The sequence below is a fragment of the Henckelia pumila genome, chromosome 2 (assembly GCF_033568475.1).
Source record: "Henckelia pumila isolate YLH828 chromosome 2, ASM3356847v2, whole genome shotgun sequence".
Taxonomy (NCBI): domain Eukaryota; kingdom Viridiplantae; phylum Streptophyta; class Magnoliopsida; order Lamiales; family Gesneriaceae; genus Henckelia; species Henckelia pumila.
The window spans coordinates 8,631,480-8,656,241 of NC_133121.1; the positions used below are offsets into that span (position 1 = coordinate 8,631,480).

At 38.9% G+C, this 24,762-nt stretch overlaps 1 protein-coding gene across 2 annotated transcripts; it reads left to right on the top strand.

Annotated features, from left to right (window-relative positions):
* Window positions 1-1,943: 1,943 nt before the first annotated feature.
* Window positions 1,944-4,940, top strand: LOC140881204 (UDP-glucose 6-dehydrogenase 2-like). 2 transcript variants are annotated; one of them, XM_073286330.1, is made up of 2 exons: window positions 1,944-2,120; window positions 3,196-4,940. In XM_073286330.1, the coding sequence occupies exon 2, from the start codon at window positions 3,218-3,220 to the stop codon at window positions 4,658-4,660; it is 1,443 nt and encodes a 480-aa protein (XP_073142431.1). In that variant the 5' UTR covers window positions 1,944-2,120; window positions 3,196-3,217; the 3' UTR covers window positions 4,661-4,940. The 2 variants fall into 2 exon arrangements, with proteins under 2 accessions (XP_073142431.1, XP_073142430.1); XM_073286329.1 differs by lacking the exon at window positions 1,944-2,120 and adding an exon at window positions 2,188-2,877.
* The last annotated feature ends 19,822 nt before the right edge of the window (window positions 4,941-24,762 follow it).

The following is a 24,762-nucleotide window of genomic DNA, read 5'->3' on the forward strand; positions in this document are numbered from 1 at the left end:
AGCGTGAGCGCGGAGAAGAAAAAAAGAAAGAACGCATATATAACGGCTAGTACAGTGGATAGCGGGTTTTGGAGCGTTGGATCGATCGATTTGAATATTTGGGCGATTTTAAACCGTTGATTTTCGCGGATTCGGGAAGATGCGGTTTGACTACTGTTTAAATATAACAATAAATACGAGGCGATGTGGAAATAAAAAAAATTATGTTTTTATAGAGTGAAAATAATTAAAAATATTACTTGTTACATTTTCGATATTACAAACGAATATTAAATCAATTTATATATAACTATCAAATGAAATATAACCTTTTTTAAGATATTAAAATGAAATACAACTTAAACATGCTATATATGCGTAAGAGTAGGTCTACTGTGAGATTGTCTCGCATATCTATTTTTTAATAATGTTGCATAAAATGAAATACAACTTAAACGTGTTGTATATGCACATGATGTCATGAGTCTAAATATATCAATATTTTTAATTTATTTAAAATAAGTCTATTCGAACATTTTAACATCTTATTTTAAAAATAAATTATTATATTTCATAAGCTGCTTCAAAAGATATTTTTAATAAGTTTAATCAAACATCATCTAACTAATTATGTAATTGTGCTAATGAATCACAGTCATTTAATAATTAATAATTAGTAATTAATAATAATTATAACTTTTTTTTGAAACTATTGCATGTCATATATACATACATATATATATATACATACATATATATATATATATATATATATATATATATATATATATATTAATCTCATTTTCTTCTCATAATAAATTACTTATTGGCGCATTTATGGGCTATTGACTAGTTCGCTAATTTTTTTTAATTACCATTTGGCACTTGAGGAGGGTGAGATGATGTTTAACGTGGGTCTCTCCAAAATAAGAAAGAGGTTTATGCTAAACAAGCTAACAAGTTATCGGCATTTTGCTAATTAGGTTGACTGATATAGTAATATGTACTCTTTCATTTGTAATTTAACTTGAATATTGTCTTCGTATCACAAATTGACATCAAAGCGCTATATTATTTATTTAAATCAACACGTGTCAAATATTTGAAATAGATTTACAAATTATTGAGATTATTGTTTTGTACATAGAAAGAAACTTTTAGACCATAATTAAGACCGTGGTTGGTTTTAATCTTATGAGCTGAAAAATTTCAGAAAGGTTTCTTTATATTTATTTTCAAATATTTATTTATTGCCGAATTTGGCCATATATATATATTATATATGTTTCAGAATTAACACTCACATACATTCGAACGATCATGTCTATGCTGTTTTGGCACGATGCCCGAAGGATAATCGGACGACTCAGTTCTCTTTGCAGATCAAACCGTACCCTCAGTACCCTGAAACCAGCATCGACATTTCTCATTCGAACATTGTGACAAGTAAATAAATAATTATTTTTTTTTCTGAGAGGGAATAAAAATAACTACTAGTTCTTATGTTATCGTATTATTATTATTAATTTATTATTATTAAAGATATTAAGAAATCAAACCAAACCAATCTACAACGAAAAACAGAATAAAAAAGCACAGTTTGAATAGTGTTTTAGCCTACTCTGACTTGGATTAGTTTTTAAATTCTATCAAATTCAAACCGATGAAATGATTCCACTCATAGATTTGAAAAATCCAAAGAAAATAATTTTTTTTATAAGTATCTTATCTATTTCATATTCATTTTGCGAATTTATGCTTTTTATGTATAGTTTGCAAGGTTATACATATTGTATAGTTTGCAAGGTTACTCATTTATTAATTTATTTAACCAGACCAAAAATATTTTACTTGATGGATAATTCCTGGTTTAATTTAATTTATTATTTAATAAAATCAATAGAGTAATTTTTAAATCCCAGAAAAAAAAAACCCTCTGGAATGGCAATCTCGACATTTGACATGTAATTACGGGTATTATTGTCTTTCCGACACGTCCTTCTGTGTTCTGACGGTGGAATCCAAACAACTATTTAAGGTGGTGAGGTGCCAACATTCGTCGCATACATTTTCACTCTCAGATCTTTCTCATCTTTTTAAGAAATCCAATCCGAATCTGTTAATTTCTACAAATCCAGCGGGTAAGTTCTTCGTTTTCCGAGCTCTCACGTGGTTTTTTTTAAATGTTTGAATGTACGCGATGTCTCTTTATTCTGCATTAATTAATTATTGGTGATGTGAACTCAGAGGTATGCGTGCGGTCTGCAGATGATTTTATGCATGAATTGTGTGCATGTGAGTGTGATTTAGCGTGCGCGTTTCTGGGTTTTTGGTTTGGTTGAGAATCTTGTGAATCAGACGCTGTGTACTGTTTTGTTTTTGACCTTGTATTGGTCGGGTTTGATCTGAAACAGGGTTTCAGTGATTTAGGTCAATCGAGTCGATTTCTCATTTCATGGTTGGCTTCTGATTTCTTGTTCCTGTTACGTGTATTCTCGTAATCTAAGTTGGTTGGAATTTGATGTGGACCGACCAATTAGCTGGCGGGGGTGTAATTTGTTCTAAAGAATGAGCTGTGGTATTTGATTTGAGTTTCTTGTTTTAAAAGTATTAAACTTGCAAGGGTGGGTGTTAGAACTTATTGCATGCAATTGGTGGTGTGCCGGTAGATCTGGTATAGCTATTGTCTTTATCTTGCAGGGTTGCTGAAAAGCTTTATTATTTTCTTCTTGAAATGAAGTCTTTTGTTTTTGTTTGGTTTGGGTCTTTTGTTGTTGTCTTTGTTTCTTTATAGTTTTGGTTCTATTAGCGCCTCTAATCTGAGTATCAGGTTCAGCATATATTCGTGACCATCGGATCTTGGGCTCCGAGTTGTGGACGAATACATTATAATTTAATGTTAGCTTCATCATGTTCATGCAAACAAACAGAACATGATCGATTTTCAGAATTCTATGGTTCATGTTTGTGCCACTTCACTTTTTCCTTTTTCTAATTTCGCATGGTGTAATAGTTAGTTGATTGGTAGCTGATGTGAAATTATCCAAAGATTTGAGATCATAGTTCATGCGATTAGAGTGTTAGAAGCAGACAACGTTCTCGTATGCATTTATGTTGTTGACATGGTTCTAAATCTTTATTGCATTCTGGTGACTGACATGTGTTGGTCAGGAAACATGTAAATGCATATGATAAATGTGGACATCAACTTTTCAGGTTGTTGAAACATAGTAAAACTATGGTGAAGATTTGCTGTATTGGAGCAGGGTATGTGGGAGGCCCTACCATGGCCGTGATAGCGCTGAAATGCCCTTCAATTGAAGTGGTGGTTGTTGATATATCTGTCCCGCGAATTACTGCTTGGAACAGCGATCAGCTTCCGATCTATGAGCCAGGTCTTGATGATGTGGTGAAGCAGTGCCGCGGGAAGAATCTTTTTTTCAGCACAGATGTGGAAAAACATGTCTTTGAGGCTGATATAGTCTTTGTTTCTGTCAACACTCCCACCAAGACTCGGGGTCTCGGTGCTGGGAAAGCAGCAGATTTGACATATTGGGAGAGTGCGGCTCGCATGATTGCCGATGTCTCCAAATCCGACAAGATTGTGGTTGAAAAGTCCACAGTACCTGTCAAAACGGCCGAGGCAATTGAAAAAATTTTGACACACAACAGCAAAGGAATTAACTATCAGATTCTCTCGAACCCCGAATTTCTTGCTGAGGGCACTGCCATTGACGATCTTTTTAAACCAGACAGGGTCCTTATTGGAGGCAGGGAAACCCCAAATGGCCTTAAGGCAGTTCAAACACTGAAGGAAGTTTACGCCCATTGGGTTCCTGAAGATCGTATCATTACCACTAATTTATGGTCTGCGGAGCTATCAAAGCTCGCTGCTAATGCCTTTTTGGCTCAAAGAATTTCCTCAGTCAACGCCATGTCTGCTCTCTGTGAGGCTACTGGAGCCGATGTTACCCAAGTAGCTTACGCTATCGGTAAAGACTCGAGAATTGGCCCCAAGTTTCTCAACTCTAGTGTTGGCTTTGGTGGCTCATGCTTCCAAAAAGATATCCTCAACCTAGTATACATCTGTGAGTGCAATGGTCTCCCCGAGGTTGCTGAATATTGGAAACAAGTTATTAAGATTAACGATTATCAAAAGAGCCGATTCGTCAACCGCATAGTTTCATCCATGTTCAACACAGTCGCCAACAAGAAAATAGCGATCTTGGGTTTCGCCTTCAAGAAGGATACCGGTGACACAAGAGAGACTCCAGCTATCGATGTCTGTAAAGGTCTATTAGGTGACAAGGCTCAATTGAGCATATACGATCCTCAGGTCACCAAGGACCAAATCCAGAGAGACCTTTCCATGGACAAATTTGATTTGGATCATCCCCTTCATACCCAGCCGATGAGCCCCACCACAATCAAGAAAGTTTCTGTGGTTTGGGATGCGTACGAGGCAACGAAGGATGCTCATGCTGTCTGTATTCTCACCGAGTGGGATGAGTTTAAAATGCTCGATTTCCAGAGGATATATGACAACATGCAGAAACCAGCCTTTGTTTATGATGGGAGAAACATTGCTGATGTGCAAAAGCTAAGGAAAATTGGATTCGTTGTCTACTCAATTGGTAAGCCACTTGATGCATGGATCAAAGACTTGCCCGCGGTCGCGTGAGATCGAATTTTATCGACTGCGGCAAAGCAAACAATATGATACCAGTCTAGAAATCTTTATATAGATTGTTTCATTTCAATGTGGTGATCAGTTTATGATTTTACTTGTGTTAAATTAATAGTTAAGAGGAACATCATTGGTCTTATGTGTGTCTAAATTAGCTTCTTACATGGGTGATTTAGGTGCTTGTCATTCACTTGACTTCGTGCAAGTGCCATAAGCTCTAATGCTCTCAAATTTGTGCAATTTCATGTTATGAATTTAAATCATATGCTTTATATATTTGTGTGCTTTTGTATATACATTGTTTTGTTGCAATCGCAATTCAGCTGTATTAGAAGAATAATTTCTTAAAATTGACATTTGGCCTACTTCTTTCGGCTGATTCTTTCATGCCCATATTATAAAATGGGATAATTAATGATTATGTTTCTAAAGTTTTCTAATTTTTCCAAAAATATACTAACATTTTTTTCGAGGCTAATTACGTCCCTTTTTTTATAAAAAGTTTTCTTAATATGTCCTCCAAACTAAAAATTTCCTATACTACCCTTATATTAATATTTTGTATAAACATTTCCTTATGGCTAAAATGGTATCAGAGCCTAAGTAATTTTATTCAGATTTTATATTATTCATTAAATCATACTTTTTTTTCTTGAGGAAGAGTTTTTCAACAAACCATGGATTCAAACGAGAGTTTGAACCAGAAGGATTTCATTTATATGAAATCCTAAAAACAAGTGAATCTATTTAAAATAGATTCTTTACAAAACTTAAAGAGACTTAGGTCTTATATACTTTCTGAAGAGATTAAGAAATATGATTTCTAATTCTCAATTCCTAGAGATCACACCAGATTCCTCTAAACTCTCCGCAGATCTTAGAGAAATTCAAAAGACGGTGCAATATTATAGTAATCAGCTGTATAAAATACCTCAGTAGATTGGAGAAATCCTTAAAAAACAAGAAGAAATTCTTGTAACTATAAAGGATCTTCAAACCAAAATCGTAAATCTAGAACACACTTCTAGTTCTAGAAAGGAAAATACAGGAGGAAGTTTACCACTCTCGTTTGGTACCGAACCTCTGTTACATCAGAAAGGTAAAACCAAAATGGTTCAAAAACCTTTAACAGATGATGAAATGATGATTAATCTTATAAAGCAAGTATCAGAGAAAAACACTATCTGATGACTACTTTAGAAAGATTAAATCTCGATGATCTACAAGATCTTGCGGATTCTTTTGCGAATCTCAAAGTAGTAGATCTAAAAATGAATTCTCCTGAGGGTGAACAACCCATGGGGAATCCCCCTAGATATGTGGTTAAAATAGAAGAACCACATAGTGAGTTCCATGTTGGAAAAAATTCACATCCAGCCGGAACCAGATCAAGAAGGAGTAATATACCAATACATCAAACTCCTTATGGAAAAACTGTTCTAGACCCGATACATCCTTATGGGGTTATGTTAAACCAGGATGTTCTGGACTTCAAAAACAGAGAAGATCTTATAGATGATTGGACATCAGCTATGAGAATAGCAGCAGGAACTTTAGATCTCAATAAAGAATGATTTATCAAACTTCTGGAAATGAGTCTAATGGGATCTGTCAAGATAGCTTGGAAAATGACCATGCCAGAAACCAAGGAATCAATCTTAGCAGGAGAATCACTTAGCGAGATTGGAGGAAGAATGGCCACCCTTTTTAAAGCACAATTCATAGGGGTAGACTATTTCAATAATCAAGATACAGAAAAAAAGAGAAGATATACTCAAGCTCTGTATAGCCTCGAGTTACATGATATATGTTTAGTTGATGAATATATTATGTTATTCACCAAATACAGATGAAATTCAGGAGTTGAAGAAAATGTAGTCATTCAGCTATTTTTCGCAAAAATGCCAAGCCCCTGGAGAGAAATGCTGATAAAAGAATACGTTTCAGGTAATCTTGATACATTGGCAAGACGCGCCTCCTTTTTAAAGGGTAAATTGGCAGAATGGTGCCATATGACAGCATTACAGAAGAACTACAAAAAAATAAGGGGTATTAATAAGCATACTCCTCTATGTTGTAGAGAAAATGATCTCCCTACGGTTATAGGGAATAGATAACAGGGGTTTAAGAGGAAGAAATTCAAAAATAATCTCTACAATAAAAGAATGAAAAGTTCTTAGAAACCAAGAACATTTTGGTCCAAATAAAAGGCCAGAGCCTATAGATCAGGTAGAAGAAGTGGACCTACACGAGCATCCCCAGCAACAAACTCATCACAAAACAGGGGAAGAACACCATCTAGAAGAACTTTCAGAAGAACTCATACGAGAGCAAGTGAAAGTTTCAAGGATTGCAATTGCTGGACATGTGGAGTTAGAGGCCATATATCTACAAACTGTCCAAAAAACGAGAGAAAAGGAGTTAAACTCTTTGAAGCAACACCAGATATGGATGATGCGGTCTTCTTTCAAGATCTAGTCCAAGTATATCAATTTGAGGATATCCCCTCAGATGAAAGTATATACGAAGAAGAGATATTGTTTAACCAAGATGAATCTGAAGATGAATCAAAATCAAAATCAGAATAAAGAAGAAGTGTTTCGACACGAAACACATGAGAGTTTGGCTGGATTTTTTAGTCAAACCACGATATCTCATAATATGGTCCAAAGGATTATGAGAAAAAATCCAACATTACAAAAGTACCAAAGATTTTCGGCAGGACAAGTAGAAAGAGTTTTAGGCAAACTAGGGCTTAGACAAAGAAGACATCATTTGATTTACAAAGTATTCAGAAGGGAAATGGCAATCCCTATGGAGTTAACAAGTAATCAAATAGAGATGCAGTTAATTCCTTTTGAAGAAGTAAGAGAGGAATTACAAAAGCTGAAAAGTGAGGTAGCAAGAACGATATCTTAGATTCATATTGGAGCAATCCAAATAATGATCAAGGTAACTTTTAAAAAAAGAATAGATTCACCCATAGATATTGTAGTATGTGATAAAAGAATGGGGAATATCCAAGATGTTGTTCTGGGAACGATCTCAGGAAATCTATGTGCAGAAAAAATTGTAGGAGTTATTTATCCAAGAATAGCCTACAATTTAGCTGACAGAGACTTTAGTCGAGCCTTGACGTTGCATCAAAACTTCAAGGAAAAAAGATTAATGAAGGAAGGTAATATACCATATTCTATCACTTATCAAATTTCATATGCTCTTTCTAATACTCATCATTCTGAATTATTTATTAGAAATGATTTATTGAAATTCCAGAAATCTTTGGGAAAGTTGCTCAAGTAATATACCCGAAAAGAATCGAGTTTTCTTTAATTCAAGAAACAGACATTCAAATACAAAATAAACCGGTTCTATACAGAGATCTTAAAATAGAACCCCGAAGGTTATCTTTCCAAGGTGACCGAATGACAAGTCGAAGGTGGAAAAAATCTCCTATTCAGGAAATTCCACCAGAAGAAAAGGAGTTTTCGATAATAGGAAAACTTAAATCTCCAGAAGGATGGAAAAAAGTCAAAATAGTATTCGAAATTACAAGTCACAGGAACCAATTTCCTTGTAACTCGATTTACTATTTAGAGCAGCAGGTAATGGGAACTTACCAAGCATTAATAAATATTGGAGAATTGGAAGTTCAAATATGTGGAATTTCAGGAAAAGAAGTGGATCAGCTCATTCTTGGCCTAGAGTTTCTGGAGGACCATAAATCATGGAAACGCCTTGAAAAAGGAATAGAGTTTATGGCAAAAGAAAAGACTTGGAGGATTCAATAAGAATTCTACGAGATGAAAAACCAAGACAATTGGATAAGGGACAATTCCTTAATCAGATTCGAAAACTCTGTTCACAAACAGAGGAAGAATCAATTGTTGAAATTAGTAAGTCATAAACATGATTTACTAGAACGCATTGAGGAAGTAGAAAGGACTAACCATACTCTACCTTCTGAAGCCTTAGAAAAACTAAAGGTGAATAGTCTTAATCGGATTACTAAGGTACAACATAGTCTGTTAAAAATGGCGGGGCCATTTAGTAATCCCTTTAAAAAATGACGACAAGTCCTTTCTCCATATACATACCGATTGGTATGTTGTATGAACAATATAAGGCTGAATACTTTGCAGCTTATATTGACTCGGGAGCAGAAATTTGTACAGCAAATAGGGGAGTTTTCCCTGAAGAATGTGAAGAAGAATTGCCAAAAATTGCTGGACGAGATTTCTCTAGAAGAATTTTAATTCTTTGCAAAGGAATAAAACAAGCAGAGATCCTTATGGGAGGAGTAGGTCAAACACCCTGGTACAAGGTAAAAACACCACCAATCTATTTTCATGATATAGGAGCAGATATCATGTTAGGAAATAACTTCTTACAAATATTTAAGAAGTACACACAAGACAACGAGTCAAGAAGACTTATGTTCACTACAATTTGTGATAATAAAATTATCGTTCAACGACTCAAAGTTGCTTTTTATCGACAATTGTCGATAATATTTCGCAGCCAGCGTGGTGATAAATGACAACTTTTTCACCCAAAAATGAAAGATCCAAGAAGGTTTGGAGAAACCATGTTGAAAATAACAATAGAACAAGAACTCCAAACAGAGGATATGGAGCTTCTCAAAGTAACTCTAAATCAAAGAGATATAGAGTTAGAAAATAAGGTATCCCTTGAAGATGTCAAAAAGAGGCTCAAAGAAAGTTACAATGAGCATCCTTTGGCATGGTGGGATAGAAATTAACTCAAAGCCAGTCTTACTCTAAAAGAAGGCAAAGATTATGAATTCGTCAGATATAAGCCTATCCCAATAAACATAACAGATCAAAGGGATATGAGAATGATTATCAAGGAACATTTGGACCTTGGTCTAATCAAAGAAGGAGTTTTACTATATAGCAGCCCAGGTTTTCTGGTCAGAAATCATGGTGAAATAAAAAGAGGGAAACCCAGGTTAGTTATTAACTACCAAGGAATTATAAAATCCTGGAGTTTGATGGGTACTTCATACCCAGTAGAGAACATCTAATTAGCTGCGTACGAAATGCTAAAGTGTTCTCAAAATTTGATTGTAAGTCTGGATTTTATCAGATTCGAATGGAAGAAGGCAGTAAGAAATTCACAGCCTTCTCTACACCACAAGGACATTATATCTGGGAAGTTATGCCTATGAGATTGGCTAATGCACCCCAAATATTTCAAAGAAAAATGGATAATCTTTTTAAAGATTATTTTAACTTTATGTTTGTTTATATTGATGATATTCTTATAGCATCAAAAAACATAGATGAACATGTTAAACATTTAGAGATTTTCTCTAAAATTTGTAAACAAGAAGGACTGGTTTTATCTGAAAAGAAAACAGTCATAGCAACAAGGAAAATTGAATTCCTTGGGATTGAGATTGATGAAACTGGAATAATTCTACAACCTCATATTGTGGAAAAGGTAAAGAATTTTCCAGATAAACTCAAAAATGTAAAATTTGGAGTTGTTTTATTTTTGCAGGGATGTTCATAAACAATCTGGCAATGTACAGAAAGGTGTTTAGCCCTTTGTTAAAAAAGGATGCAAAGGTTTATATGGACCGATGACCTTACTAAAGGGGTGAACCAATTAAAGGAGATATGTAAGAATCTTCCAAAAATGGCTATACCCGTGGATGAAGATGATTTGGTGTTATTTACGGATGCTAGTGATGAATGGTGGGCAGCAGTGCTTACTAAGATCACTCCGGATGGAGAAATACCATGCAGATACTGTAGCGGTCTTTTTTCAGAATCTAAAGCTATCAGATGGCATATCAACGAGAAGAAATTTTATGCAATTAAAAGGGCTTTCGAAAAATGGCCATTATTTTTACTTGCTAAAAAATTCTCTTTGAAGGTTGATAACACTCAGGTAAAAGCTTTCCTAAGGAATAAGATTGAATCTAAATCTGAGAAAGCTAGGTTATTAAGATGGCAAGCTTTATGTCAAAATTATATTTTTTATATTGTTATTATTAAATCTCATGAAAATATTCTTGCAGATTTCTTAACAAGAGATGGAAGGAAGTGACGTAGATTCCATCATGAAAATGCAGAGGCATCTCAGAGAACACCTTGAGCTGCTTCAAACCGAGTTCAACCAGCTTGTCCTAAGTGCCGATATGGCGGGTAGGTTGCAACAAGCTGATCGGATCAAAGTATCCAATCGAATCACAGGATGTATGCAAGCTCAAACTCAACTATGGGCTGCTATTCAAGGGCCAATTATGTGTGCCATAGAAAAACCACTGGTTTCTCAAAAATAAAAAATGTTAAAACCATTGGTTTTACAAGAACAAAAAATACAGCCACCGGTTATAAAACAATATGTTGAGGATCCTAATACTCAAGAAACAAACGCTAATCTATCATCAGCTTTTGATGATCTAGATAAAGCAACAATTGATGATGATAACTCATCAAGTCAACCCTCCGCCTCTGGGGTAAAAGAGGAAGAGATCAATCTTAGGCTCCACACTGACAAGGGCAAATCTAAGATCGATACTAACCCAGCTGTCATTTCTCCATTTCAGGTTTATCAACAAAGATGGGAGAAATTAAGCACAAGAAGTGAAATCAACCCGATCACTTGCAGGGTTGATGTTGCAGGAATATATCCAAGGGTTTGGCTAAAAAACAATGTCAATCCTAAAGATGTAAAGCTATGGTATGAATTTGGGGCTCTAGCCTCAGTTTATACAACTTCACCAGGCTTCCAGGAAATATCACAACTACCAAAATGGATTCAGGAAGCAGTCCAAGAAACATAGGCAAATAATGATCATTTGTCCAGAGGAGATGTGCTCGAGTTATACTTCTTTAGTGCAGCTCCAGAACCAACAGAGAAAGGATCACACGAGCCCTTTCATTTCATCAAGCTAAGGAAACCTGACATGAATAATCAAAGATTTATCAAGGATCCTATATCTGAAGAAATACCATTGGTGTCCACTTTTGGAGAAAATGAAATTTCAACCAGAAGGGCATGGAGTATTTGGGTTTGTTTCACCGAGATGGATAAGGTCAAGTTTCCGTTCAAATTTTATCAAAATTCTGTGAACGGATCATTCCTGTTAAACACAATGATAGGAAAAACTATGGCTTTTGCGGAAAAACTCTTCGAAAAGAAGAAGAACTTTTTGTGGAATAACAAGCTGACGGGGAGTAAAAAAACTCGCCGAAAATTTTGTAACATGGCTTATATCGGAAGATGGTCAGAGAATATCTGCCCAGAATGTACAAACCAGACGGAGCCAGAATTCGGAAAAACTTTCAAACCCCGAACGGATCGAAAAGATTTTTCCGAGACAAGCAAAGGTGGACAGGGACCACCAAAACCACATTTTCCCAGGAGCCCACTGCAAAAGCAAAAGATGCCCCGACAACAATAAAAAAGGCATGTGAGGAGAATAAATCCAAAAGAAAAAGTCAAGCATGTGACTCTCTCACTAGCAAAAGATGCCATCAATAATGACATAAAGAATTCAAGACAACTGTAAGATTCCCTGAAGTTTCTCGGTAAAACGAGTGAAACTTCGGCTATAAATACAGGATTTTGAGGAAGCTGAAGACATCGATCATTCTCTTCAGTTTTCTTACGAAATAAAAATCATTGTAATATTTCTCTTTCTGAGTTTGTGTTAAATTTTTGTTTTATGTATTTCAAGAACAAGGCTACTATAAGTAGCTAAACTAGTTATCTTCTCCTCTTCAAAGGAGGTTGATTTATGTAATAATATGTTGTCTGAATAAATTTCCTAAGTCTCTTGTTCATCCATGCTTATATTTTATAATTAATTTTATATACCATACGCCTTAAGGTAGAAAACGAATTAAGGCTGTGCTGGGTGTCGTTGAAGGAGCTTGTGCAGAAACCATCTGTTGCGACTGCATGGTTGAGTGTGAGGAGCACTTCGTAAAACTCGGCAGGTATGACCCGACGACACTATGGTCAAAGAGGTATTTAATTTTAATTAATCTTACGGAAGCATGATGGGCTTATGTATAACTTTAATAAAATTGAGAAATAAAGGGCAGAATATGTATTATTTAGTTTCAAGGACATGTTCGAGACACTTTTTAATTGATAGGGGATATTTTCAGGATACGAAAAATAAAAGGGATATAATTGGCTCAATAACGAAACATATTTAGGAATTATGCCTTATAAAATCATTTAAAAAGTTTTTTATTTTGATGTGGCCTTTGAGTACTGCCCAAGGTAACAACGAATAAATTCGAACATGCAAGATTATTTTAGGAAAAAAAAGAAATTCTTCAAGTCGTTTACTTTAAATAGTGGGATTGGGATTGAACAAAGATATATTAAAGTATGATTATTAAGATAATTTAATAGGATATAAAGTGGTTATGGATAAATAATAATATGTTTAGTTCGATGGATTAAAAAATTTTGTTTACTTTTTCATCTTGTAAAGATTTATAATCCCATGAAAAATTTAGGACTTATACTCTGATGATGTCGGAATTTTACCTCGGGTTCGGTCTGGTAGAATGGATCCTCCAAATCTCCAATGAAGCAGGTCGGGTCGGGTACACCAAGTTCTGCACAAGCAACAGCTAGGTCAAGGGGCGTCGAAAGTGTTTTCGGCGTGACCCCTCCGATGCCTAAGTCAGTGTCTTGAAAGCAGATGATATGATTAATGCGAAAATTGAGAGATATGAGTGCGTGAAAGTAAAAGTGAGTAATGAATAATGAATACCATAACAGTACCTGTATTTATAGGAAAAATAGAGTAAGTTACCTAGTCGAATTATAACATATCATGGAGTAGGACTCTTCACTCATTGGTCCACCCTTGAGTTTATACCTATCTCATTCATATCTTGTGCCATGGTCAAGCTTATCTCCAATGTATTCAAGTTCCACTTGACCTATAAAACATACCAAGCCCTATTGGGCCCCAGCTCGAGTCAGCCCAGTAATAAGCAGCCCAGGTCTTGACATGCCCTAACAGGTAGAAAAATGGGCTGGACCTGATATATAATAATAATCCCAAAATTGGGCCAACCCATAATGAACGGGTTCTGGTCAAAATAATTTCCCGGGGCATCAATAGTACCTCCCTAATCGGTCTAAAAGAAGAATGAAGTTAGACTAAGAATTCAGTCCGGATCCCGAACTATGCATGTGTCATTCGACCAGTTCAGAATTTAATTCATGCAATGTGTTTCTTTTGGACGGTCCAGATCAGGATCCGCATGATGTGTTTTTAATGAACGGCTCAGATGTCCTCTGACGGTTCTTTTCCCAAAGCCAAAAAAAACACGGCTTGTCCCGTCCCGAGCCGTAGATCAAGTTAAAAATCAACGGTCCAGATCGATTCACCACCTCTATATATACTGGGCAGTAAAAATTTTGTTTTTTCACCTTTCACTCTTGTACTGTTACGCTGCAAAAATTTCAAGAGCTCGCCCGACCCGGACTGCTGCGTCTGTCTTGTTTGTGTCAATCCCGAGCTACAACTCTTTCACCTGTAAGTCTTACCGTCCTTACACTAGGTTGATTAATATGTCCTCCCTAGACGAGACTTCTGTTCGGGAAATAGTGGCCTTTTTTGAAGCATCCAATTCTCCCTCTAACAACTCCGAGCCCTCCGATTCCAATAATCCAAGCTCAGAGCTGGATCTGTCGGAGACTCGTATAGAAAAATTAAAGCGACTGCACAAACTCAGGTCGGATGAGGCCCGATTATCTGCCAAAGGGAAACAATGGTATGAAGTCCTGGCCTCCCATCTAAGTCCAGACCTGGGTCCTCTCATTAGGGAGAAATCGGGAATGCCCGATACCTATGATCTTATAATCCCGGGCCATAAAGACCGGGCTCACAGACCGCCCCCTAATTTCTTGAGCTTCAGCCTAGATCAGATCAAGATGGGTTTAAGATTTCCAGTCCCGAACTGCGTATCCTATTTATGTCAATACTTTTGTGTGTGCCCGAGTCAATTATCCCCGAACTCTTTTAGTTCAATTCTATCATTAGGTGTACTTTTTTGTTTCTTCCGAATTCCCTTAGACATAGGAAATTTAATTTACTTTTTGCAAATTAAGAAAACCGCCCCGGGCCGCTTCTATATTTCCATGCGACCCGAATACCCCTTTTTGAAGGGTAAGCCTAGCTCACACAAAGGCTGGACAAACAGATACGTTTTTGTCAACCCCAACCAGCCATGGGAATGCCGATCCAACTGGGCTATGAACTTCACCAGTCCTGAATCCCCAGCCCTGCCTACTCATAACTTTACCAATTTTATCAACACCATGTCCGCGCAAACTTTTGATATTGAGAGCCTGATTGAGGAGGATCTGCTCTGTCATTATGGCTTCAGTGGGAAGGGAGTAGAGATCCAAGGAGATGTAGGTAGTACCCCTGTACCCGTGTTATCCTTATCTTAGACTAATTCCCCTTATGCCTTTTATTTACTGTATTTTTTTTTTTTAGACGACAGGATCAGATTTGCCGCTATGCCTGCCAACTTCAGAGCTGCACTGAAGAACTTGAAGAGGAAGAAAATAGAGGATAGTGAGGCCAACACTCATCCCAAACCTCCTCCCCCTAAACAGTCAAAAAAGAAAGCTTCCAAAACCAAGGAAAAGCCCAGCACTAATCTTCCCAAGCTTAAGCAGCCGTCCATTGTTTCCTCGTCCCGAGCCCGTGGCAAGGAACCCATAATAGAGTTCGGTTCCCTACCTGACGCTGAGCCTCAAGGAATGCCCGATCAGCTCGGGGTCCCAGAGATGTCATTTTTCTCGAAGCCCGACCCCCAAGGGTGCCTGGGCATAATGCAGAACTTAATTTCCCGTTCTGACTTGAAAATCCTACAAGCGGTGCCACACCTAGAAGCTGAACAAAACTTTGCTTTGGCATCCTTGCAGGTATGTTGCGATTTTTCAATCTTACCTTGTATACTGATCTGGCACTTACAGAGCTGGCATTTATTATCACAGGCTTTAGCTTGGGGAGGGGAGATCACTAGCCGAGCTTTCAAAACCCGAGAGGAGCATGCCCTGAATCAGGAAGCTTTCGTAACTCGGATTTCTGAACTTACACGGAAGTCTTGTGAGATGAAGAAGGAGCATGACGAGGAGGTGACCGAGATGAGGGTGGAGATTGAGTCCGGGCGAGATGCTCTTGAGGCTGCCCACAAAAAGGCTGCCGATCTGGAGGTGGATAAGATTGAACTAGAGAACCGAGTACGGGCCCTGACCAAGGAGCTTGAGGCTGCGAAGGAGGTCGGGAAACAGGAGTTCCTGAACTCCGTGGATTTTGCCAACGCGGTAGCTGAGAAGGCGGCTACCTTTTTTGATGAAGGCTTTAAAGGGTACCTCGCCCAGTTAAGGGTTAATGGGTATTCGGAGACCGAGCACCCCGCCCTTTTCCTTGACTGTACCAAAGCTCTTGACGACATGCCCGACGAAGACTCAGAAAAGACCGAGCAAGAGAAACCAGGAGATCCCGACCAGAGCTCAAAGCCACAGGATGCCTCCGCCCCTTGATTATTTGTATAAATATTGTTTAAAAACATGATCTAAATGGTAGACCCTGCGAGGTCATTGATTTCGGTTGTTGCCCAGGTAGGGCTGATACATTGTTTACTCTTTCACATATGAATGTTTTTGCCCAGTTCAGGTTTATTTAAGAATTCTCCTTTTCTAACATGGTTTTACTGTTATAAATGTGCATGCAAATCCAGCCACAAAATTTATCAAGTATAAATCCTTTAAGGGCCCGACCTACATATATACCCGGACTGGTTGAATTCCAGTTGAGTCAAACTTTACCATGTAAATTACTGAAAGCCCGTGCTAAATATACCCGGACTGGCTGGATGAAAAAACCATAACCTTAAACAAAATTTTAAGGACTCATCCTATATGCACTCGGACTGGCTGAATGAAAATCAAGTCATAATTAATCAAGTGTATCCCTAAAACCCGAGCTACATGTACTCGCACTGGATGAGTGAGAATTGAATTCCGACCTTTAAGGGTGCCCGGACTGGTTGAATGCAAATTAGTACCTTTTCTAAGCTCTTTAAGCTCTAATGTGACCCTCGAGATTGAATCATACTTGGATTTTTAATTACCCACCAAAATGTGGGTGTTAGTACTGCTCATTACTAATTTTAAGTACCAGACCTGTCTGGGTTTTGAATTCCACTGGTAGGCCACTGAGGTGGACTTTGTGTGCCAGGCCTACCTGGGCTTTGAATTCCACTGATGTGGGCCACTGAGGTGGACTTTGTGTGCCAGACCTGCCTGGGCTTTGAATTCCACTGATGTGGGCCATTGAGGTGGAATTTGAGTACCAGACCTGCCTGGACTTTGAATTCCACTGATATGGGCCACTGAGGTGGACTTTGAGTGCCAGACCTGCCTGGACTTTGAATTCCATTGATGTGGGCCACTGAGGTGGACTTTGAGTGTCAGACCTGCCTGGGCTTTGAATTCCACTGATGTGAGCCACTGAGGTGGACTTTGAGTGCCAGACCTGCCTGGGCTTTGAATTCCACTGATGTGGGCCACTGAGGTGGACTTTGTGTGCCAGACCTGCCTGGGCTTTGAATTCCACTGATGTGGGCCACTGAGGTGGACTTTGTGTGCCAGACCTGCCTGGCCTTTGAATTCCACTGATGTGGGCCACTGAGGTGGACTTTGAGTGCCAGACCTGCCTGGGCTTTGAATTCCACTGATGTGGGCCACTGAGGTGGACTTTGAGTGCCAGACCTGCCTGGGCTTTGAATTCCACTGATGTGGGCCACTGAGGTGGACTTTGAGTGCCAGACCTGCCTGGGCTTTGAATTCCACTGATGTGGGCCACTGAGGTGGACTTTGTGTGCCAGACCTGCTTGGGCTTTGAATTCCACTGATGTGGGCCATTGAGGTGGACTTTGTGTGCCAGACCTGCCTGGGCTTTGAATTCCACTAATGTGGGCCACTGAGGTGGACTTTGTAGGGTAAGTTCCATAAAACAAAATTGAATTTTGCATTTAAAGTGTTCCAAAAATTGACGCTAAACAGGACTGACCATAAAGTAAACAAACCAGGACTGACTTCTGCAAAATAAATAGCTCAAAAAGAATGACTAACTGGTTATCCAGCTTAGGGAGCTATAGCATGATGAGGCCCGAGCTGAGCTACTAGGGATAGTATTTTTTCAAGTGTTGAGCATTCCATGGCCTTTTACCCCTCTTACCTTGGGCATCTTCCAAGTAATATGCAGCTATTCCAGCTTTTTCTATCACCTTGAATGGGCCTTCATATTTGGCCTCTAGCTTTCCTCTTTCCCCTGGATGTTGTATCTTTCGCATAACCAGATCTCCCTCCTGGAAAACCTTAGGGTATACTCTTTTGTTGTAGGTCTGGGTCATTCGTTTGCGATAGGCTGCGAGCCTAATTGCAGACCGGGACCTGTGCTCCTCAAGTAAGTCCAAATCCATTGCTCGCAGTTCTTGATTGTTTGGGCCGTATGCTATGATCCTGGAACTCTCTTGTCCGATCTCTGCTGGGAGAACAACTTCAGTCCCATACACCATGCTGAAAGGGGTTTCACCCGTACCGGATCGAGTTGTAGTTCGGTAAGACCACAATACTGAAGGGAGCTCGTCTGCCCACTTGCCCTTGGCTGCATCCAATCGTGTCTTAAGGGCTTGGACTATCGTTCTGTTGGTAACTTTGACTTGTCCATTCCCTTGCGGGTATTCTACAGAGGTGAAAACTTGTTCGATCTTCATTTCCTGGCACCATGCCCGAACTTTGGATCCACATAACTGTCTCCCATTATCTGATGCCAACCTGCGAGGGATTCCAAAGCGGCACACTATATTTTTCCATAGAAAATTGAGCACTTCATTTTCTGTAATTTTTGCTAAGGGCTCGGTTTCAACCCATTTGGAAAAATAATCGACTGCGACCAACAAAAATTTTCTTTGTCCTGTGCTAACAGGAAATGGCCCCACAATATCCATTCCCCATTGATCAAAAGGACAAGCGGCCACCACTGCCTTCATGTATTCTGCAGGTCTCCATTGTAGGTTAGCATGTCTCTGACAATTATAACAAGAATTAACCAGATCTGCTGAGTCTTTCCGCATGGTTGGCCAGAAGAATCCTGCCAAAAGTGCTTTTCGAGCTAGGGCCAGACTGCCCAGGTGACTGCCACAAGACCCTTCATGAATTTCTCGTAAGACATAATTGGCCTCATCAGGACCCAAACATTTTAACAAAGGCTGAGAGAAAGATCGTTTAAACAGAATTTGATCGATCACGACAAAGCGGAGAGCCCTTCTCTTAACTTCCTTTGCTTTTTTATTATCACTCGGTAATTCTTTCTTGATTAGATATTTGTGCATATCATATCGCCAGTCTCCTTCTGGTACCTGAGCTATAATTTTATCCAGAGTTTCTAGTTGCGAAACAAGTTCCCGACCTGCGACAATGGGATCAGATCGGTTACTCAGAGCACTGGCTAAGCGGACCAAGTGGTCTGCCTTCATATTTTCAGCCCGGGGGATGAGCTCTAAGTTCAACTCGATGAACCCTTCTTTGGCTTTGTCTAATGCTTTGATATATCTCAACATCTTCTCATCTTTACATTCAAATCTCCCGTTGCTCTGTTGGATTGCTAATTGGGAATCGGAATACAGATTAGCTCGGGAGATGCCCAAGTTTCGTGCTGCTTTGAGCCCAAGCAATAATGCCTCATATTCCGCTTCATTGTTTGAGGCCTTGAAGTCTAACCTGATTGAAATATTAGTTTCTTCCCCCCAAGGTGAGATGATCACAATTCCAGCTCCGCACTCGGACTGACATGATGACCCATCTACGAAAATCTTCCATAATTCTTCTTGTTCTAGTTGTACTGTCTCCGCTAAGAAATCAGCTAGGGCTTGAGCTTTTATGGCTGTCCGCTCGAATTTGATGTCATACTCACTCAACTCTGTAATCCATCTGATAAGTCTCCCTGATGCATCTGGATTAGCTGCAATTTTTCCCAGAACGCTGTTGGTGAGCACCGTGATGGGGTGTGACAAAAAATAAGGACGCAATTTTCTCGCAGTGATAACTAAAGCTAAGGCTAGTTTTTCCTGCGTTAAATAGTTGAGTTCAGCTCCCTTCAAGGCATGACTCACAAAGTACACAGGCTGATGATTTATTCCGTCCTTCCTGACTAGGACTGAACTGGCTGCTCAGTTGGTCACCGCCAGATATAAGAACAATTCTTCCCCTTGGATAGGCTTATTCAGCACGGGAAACTGCTTTAAGTAAGCTTTCAAGTCCTGGAAAGCTTTCTCACTTTCATCATCCCATTCAAAATTTTTCGTTTTTCGTAGTGCCTTAAAGAAAGGGAGGCTTTTATCTGCTGATCTGCTTATAAACTGGGCCAGTGCTGTAATTCTTCCTGTTAATCTCTGTACTTCCTGTATATTCTTGAAGGAGATCATAGTAATGATGGCTTGGACCTTTTCGGGATTAGCTTCGATTCCCCTTCTTGTAACCATATAACCCAGAAACTTTCCAGCTCGGACTCCGAAGGTACACTTTCTGGGGTTTAGCTTAAGCCGATAGTGCTTCAAAGTCTGAAAAGTTTGAGTTAGGTCGGTAATGAACTGGTCCGCAGTTCGGGTCTTGACCAGGATATCATCTACATAGACCTCGATATTTTTTCCAATTTGCTGCTCGAATACTCTATCCATCAACCTTTGGTATGTAGCCCCGACGTTTTTGAGTCCAAACGGCATGACCACATAGGAATAGGTTCCTGCTGATGTGACAAAACTGACCTTGTCTTTGTCCTCTTTTGCCAAGGGAATTTGGTGATATCCTTGGTAAGCATCCAAAAAGCTAAGTAATTCATGCCCTGCAGTGGAATCGACAAGCTGGTCTATTCTAGGTAGGGGTTAGCAATCTTTAGGGCATGCTTTATTCAAATCTCGAAAATCTACACACATACGCCATTTTCCCGTAGATTTCGGGACTAAGACTATGTTAGAAAACCAGGTCGGGAAGTGGATTTCTTCAATATTCCTAGCTCTGAGTAGCTCGTCCACCTGCTCCTTTATTACTGCATCTTTTTCAGGACCGAAGTGCCTTTTCTTTTGAATAATAGGGCGACAGCCCTTTATTACATTGAGCTTGTGCTCTGCTACTTCCCGATGGACCCCTACCAGGTCTGAAACTGACCACGCGAAGACGTCTTTATTTTTTTGCAAGCATTCCGGTTGTAGTTGCTTCAACTCTGCTTCAAGGGTACGGGCAATTTTTACCATCCCCGAAGGAGGGGAGATCATTATTTCTTCAATTTCTTCTTCAGCAGCGACAGATGTTTCTTCTATCAAGTTGACTTTTTCCATGCCAGCAAATCCAGGTCTGTCAACATTATCAGTCCTGGCTACTTTTTGCTCTATTCTGACTTCCTCCACATAACACTTTCGTGCAATAAATTGATCACCTTGCACCTCACCGACCTCATTACCCACTGGGAACTTAATTTTCTGATGCAGAGCTGATGCGACGGCCATGAAAGTGGTCATGGCAGGTCTACCCAGTATGGCGTTATAGGCAAACGGAGCGTCTACTATAATAAAGCTCACAATCCTGGTCTTGCGACCGTTGCCTTTCCCAAGAGTTAGGGGTAGATGTACTAACCCAACAGGCCGGATTGCATGACCCGTGAAACCAAAGAGTGATGTGACGACGGGCTCTATTTTGTGCTGTCCCAGGTCCATTTGATTGATAGCTTCTTGGAATAGAACATTGACAGAACTGCCTGAATCCACAAATATCCGGGCCACATCATAATTCGCGACCATGGCCCTTATTACCAGTGCATCATTATGGTTGTTAGCAACCTCTTTTAAATCTTCCGGCCCAAAAGAGAGGGTCGGGCCAGTGTTGACAGTTTGATTGTCAATCTCCATATTTATTAATTTTCGGCTGCTAGTTTTCCTAGATCGATTGGAATCTCCATCAGTAGGGCCTCCTGAAATCATATTGATAATTCCCCGAGCAGGCGGAGCCGATCTTTGATGAGCTCGGTCATCCCTGGGCTGGTCCTGATTTGGGCGATTGAAATCCTCATGAGGAGGAGTAGTCCTGGCTCTCTGTCTCGATCTTCCTCGTTGTTTCCTGTTCGGACGGTACCCCTCTTGTCGGATCAATATATTTTTTATTTCAGAATGTTGTTGTATTATCCTCTCAATCTCCTGATCTAATTGTCGGCAGTCTTCTGTAGTATGCCCATACTCATTATGAAAGTGACAATATTTATCTGATTGCCTGTTTCGGGGTCTATTTTCCGTCCACGAAGGCCTTTGTGTGAGTTTTCGATCGTCACAAATTTGTAGGGCTCGGACTTTACTCATGTGTAGAGGAGTGAAAGAGGTGAATTCTCCCAACAACGCAGGTCGGAATGGCTGTCCCATCCCTGAATTATTGTTTGGAACCCTATTGTTCTTTGGACTTTTCGGCCGTTCCCTCTTCACAGCTGCCCGCGAAACCTGTATCTCTTCCATGTTGACATATTTTTCAGCTCAGGCAAGTAATTCTTCATATGTTTCTGGCGGCCTCTTTATTAGAGATTTAAGAAAATCTTTTGTATCCAGCCCTTGCATGAAGGCACTGATGAGCAGGTCTGGAGTAGCCATGGGTACCTCGAGAGCCAAGGCACTAAACCTGCGGATGTATGCTCTCAAATTTTCATGTTCTCGTTGCTTGATTGCAAAGAGGCTGAAAGTAGTGGTAGGATGCTTTTTGCTGCTAGCAAAGTGATGCAAAAAGGATTTGCTGAAATCCTTGAATTCCTTGATCTCCCCAGGACGTAGCATATTGAACCATTGCTGGGCTGGTCCTATGAGAGTATAAGGAAAGACCGGCACTTAATCTGATCAGAATATTTATGCAACAGAGCTGCATTCTCAAAGCGTGCCAAATGGTCTTCAGGATCCCCTTTGCCATCATACTCCCCAATATGAGGCAATTTGAACTGATTGGGGAGGTCGGCGTCCAATATCTCCTGAGTAAAAGGAATGTTTCTTGTTGTGGTAGCTAGGTACCCGGACTATTTTTTCCTTAACTGCTCCATCTCCTCCTTCAACTTTCTGATTTCATCGAGGTGGGCATTATGATCAATGTGTAGTGGATTGGCCCCTGCTCTTTCTGCAAAAGCCCTCTGAACAGTCTGAGCTACTAGTACCTCTAAATTTGGGTGATCTCCATTCTGATCAGCCATCGAAACTCTTTTTCTTCAAATTCCCATAGACGACGCCAATTGATGATGTTGGAATTTTATTTCGGGTTCGGTCTGGTAGAATGGATCCTCCAAATCTCCAATGTAGCAGGTCGGGTCGGGTACACCAAGTTCTGCACAAGCAACAGCTAGGTCAAGGGTCGCCGAAAGTGTTTTCGGCGTGACCCTTCCGATGCCTAAGTCAGTGTCTTGAAGGCAGATGGTATGATTAATGCGAAAATTGAGAGATATGAGTGCGTGAAAGTAAAAGTGAGTAATGAATAATGAATACCATAACAGTACCTGTATTTATAGGAAAAATAGAGTAAGTTACCTAGTCGAATTATAACATGTCATGGAGTAGGACTCTTCACTCATTGGTCCACCCTTGAGTTTATCCCTATCTCATTCATATCTTGTGCCATGGTCAAGCTTATCTCCAATGTATTCAAGTTCCACTTGACCTATAAAACATACCAAGCCCTATTAGGCCCCAGCTCGAGTCAGCCCAGTAATAAGCAGCCCAGGTCTTGACATGCCCTAACAGGTAGAAAACTGGGCTGGACCTGATATATAATAATAATCCCAAAATTGGGCCAACCCATAATGAACGGGTTCGGGTCAAAATAATTTCTCGGGGCATCATACTCATTTTCAATTTTGCAAGTAAAAATAGGATTAGTCGATATAAATTATGTAATCTTTCATTTATCAAAATAAATAAACACAGCTTTATATAATAATAAAAATATTTTCATTCACCGGATATGTGAGAATCCCTATTTATATAGTACCTACAATCGCACTAAGTTTCCAAAAAAGTTCCCACAAATTCCAGGCAGGGGTCTGCGGTGCTCTGAATCTGGCACGACATCGGTTTCAGAATTTCGTGTTGCATCGAGTAATATAACATAGATAACATTCGATTCCAATTTTTGTGTTGGATCGACACATCAAGGTTATTATTTCCTATAAACTATTTCTTAAAATTATAAATTAGGAAATATAATATATGTTTAATTATGTGTTTAATTTAAACAACACTATCAACCCAAGACATCACAAATTAATATATTAGAATATGCTGTGATATTTAAGTTTATTTATAATGAAAGAGCATTACAATATTAAAATGATTAAAATTTAAAAGTAAAATAAAAATCATGAAAGAACGTGAAATTTTGATAGAAAATTAATGCTCATAAGCTTGATTAAAATTCGGAGGGATGGAAATACTTGTATATAGTATACATATACACACAAAATATTTTCAAAAATCGGTAACAAAAAAAAAAACATTTCCATTTAAAAATATAATTAAGTAATTTTTGCTCTTTTCTTTGGGCAGATAATTATTTTGAAAATTAAATTTGCCGAGTTCAGCTCTAAAAAAAAATCCATCTTTATCGAGAATATATAAATGATCTATAGTACTTCGTGTCATCGTGTGGTGTGTGTATATATAGTTGACATATATAACTCTCAATCTGATGATAACCGGAACTTGAAGAAAATATCAATCAATGAAAGGCCAAGAAGCAATAAGAGAAACAGGGCCCCCTTCAATTGTATATTAATGTCAAATTAAAAATCACTTTCCAAAGGAAGAAAACTCCCATATTTCTGCATGTGCAAGATTCTATACGTCTTCTTCCAATCCAAGCTGCAAAGAATTAATGATAAATCCAATGTATATTGATATATTTGATATGGGTCATTCATGTTCATTAAATACAAGAATGCTTTAAATAAATTTAGTTGTCTCTGATCTTCATATCTTTATTTTTGAGGTTGTCGGTTC